Source organism: Seriola lalandi, unplaced genomic scaffold, assembly GCF_002814215.2.
Source record: "Seriola lalandi dorsalis isolate HSWRI2012SDOR001 ecotype SW California unplaced genomic scaffold, Sedor1 jcf7180002054943, whole genome shotgun sequence".
In the NCBI taxonomy this organism is placed as follows: Eukaryota; Metazoa; Chordata; class Actinopteri; order Carangiformes; family Carangidae; genus Seriola; species Seriola lalandi.
The window spans coordinates 436,472-438,523 of NW_019525494.1; the positions used below are offsets into that span (position 1 = coordinate 436,472).

General features: G+C 45.1%; 1 protein-coding gene across 1 annotated transcript in view; it reads left to right on the forward strand.

The window, feature by feature from the left end:
- Positions 1–340: 340 nt before the first annotated feature.
- The window catches only part of snx7 (sorting nexin 7), a 35,826-nt gene continuing 34,114 nt past the window's right edge, over positions 341–2,052 (forward strand). Inside the window, exon 1 of the mRNA XM_023393810.2 lies at positions 341–526. Coding sequence (XP_023249578.1) covers positions 443–526 — 84 coding nt within the window. The 5' untranslated portion in view covers positions 341–442. The remainder of the gene's footprint in view (positions 527–2,052) is intronic.

Here is a 2,052-nt window from a genome sequence, read left to right on the forward strand (position 1 = left end):
AGCTTTCTCTTTCTCTTAGTCTTATACTTTATGTGGCCATGATCTTTCTGGTCAGGTTTAGTTAATGTTACCTGCCTCCAGAAAGTGATACGAGGTGTCACAAGTGCTAATGACAGCAACTCACCTGTCTCCATGGAAACAGTAGAATTAGACTGCTGCGGATGCCGTCACCTTTTCCCTTCACTAAGGAAACCGTTGAAGAGACTCTGTTCAACACCCTTAAGTAACTCCCTCAGCTAAGGAGAAGTTAAACCTTAAGGGCCTTATTTAAGTAGAAAACTTGCAACCGGCCCCAGGCTTTTACTTTGAAATCCGCGAGAGGAAACGCTGTTCTCGCTCACGCGCTGTCGCTTCGTGTTCCCACTGCTCTGAAGTTGTGCTGGAAGTTTAGCTCTCAGGTCTGTCTCATGAACTCGGTCCATTTGTGGAGTCTGAGAGAGAGATGAGCGGACAGACGGTCCCCGCGGACTTCTCCGGACACATGTTGGACCTGGACGAGGATGAAGACCTGGAGGTTTTCAGTAAGGTAAAGAGAAAGTCAACGGAAACGAGTCGAAAGCTCCGGACTGAGCTTCAGATAGTTCCATTGGTTTTCTTGCTACGTGGATTTGAGGCTGTCACAGACTTTGACTGAAGTTAGTGTGAAGTGAATGTAAAGTTCCGTCCAGTGAGACAGAGCAGTGACAGTCCGGGGTGAAGTCACAGAGGGAAGGAAACCCTAACCCAACCGTCCCGTGTCAGCTGATGAGCTGACCTTAGGACCCGACGGTCCCCTGCGCCTCCACGGACAAGCTAACACCAGCCCCCGCCCGGGGTTTTAATAATTCAAGGTTTATTTACGAAGCTGCGAAACTTCTCACTTATACAAACCGCCTTTAATGGTTACAACCGACCTACAGACTCTCCTCTTCAATCCGGCTCCAACACAAGAGTCAGCAACTAGTCCAGGAGCTCTAAAACCCTCAGCCTGGGTCACCTGTATCTACCTGTGGGACTCTTCCTCAGCTCAGCAGTCACTGAGCTCTGACTGGGAATGTACGGAAGAGGATTAGGGTCAAATGTGAAGTCAGAAATCTGACCTTTTTCTCAGATTTAAAGATTAAATTCTGAGATTTAAAGAGGCCTTAAACTCAGAATTCAGACTTAAATCATGAATTCTGAGATCAAAGTTAGAATTCTATAAAAGAAGAAGAATCACAAAGTTGTTAAAAAGTTGAAAATGATGTAGATTGAGATGATGCTTTAGTTTATTTATATCTAAATGAACACGAGCTCCACACCGTGACCCACTGTGAATACACAGATTTCACCCACAGCTGCGTGAGCAGGGCTGGAGGCTTCAGAGGAGGATACGGTGAATGGAGCTTTATTCAGTGTGTCTCTGTGTGAGTTTCTGCTGGGGTGGATTTAGATCAACATGTGAACAAAGGGAGGTTCACATGTTCACAAGTGTCAGGCTGTGCTCCCACCGCAGGACCAGGTGAACTAGTGTCGTCAATGGCAACCGCGATGTTGTCTCCAGGTTGGCAGGAGATGTAAAGATGGCTGTTTGGTATATATCAGCTGATCTGTAAAGCTGCTCTGTGATTGGTCAGAGAGGCGTGCATTAATCAGCAGCTATTTTGATAATTGAATATTCATTTTTTTAATCTTAATTAGTAATTATTGTCATATGTGACAGTAAATTGAATATCATCTTTTCAGCATTTTATGAACTAAACAAACGAAAGATTAATTGAGAAAAGAATCAGAAGCTTAATTGATGATGAAAATTGTTGCAGCTCTAGTCATTTCCACTTCTACAAAGCAGTTCCAGCTTCTCTTTTTACACCGTCCTGACCTCGGGCCAAAGTCGGGCAGAGATTCCCCTTCAGTCAGAGTTAGAGTCATGTTGTGTCACCTGACCTGACCAAACACTGATAAGCACAATGAATCTACTGGGTTGTGTTCAAGAACAGTGTTTGATGTTTTCTGCTGTAAAAACATAAACCTGCACTGATGCCCAGACAGTTGACAATAACTGGCTTTAGCGAGGGGGGGGGGGGGGGGGGG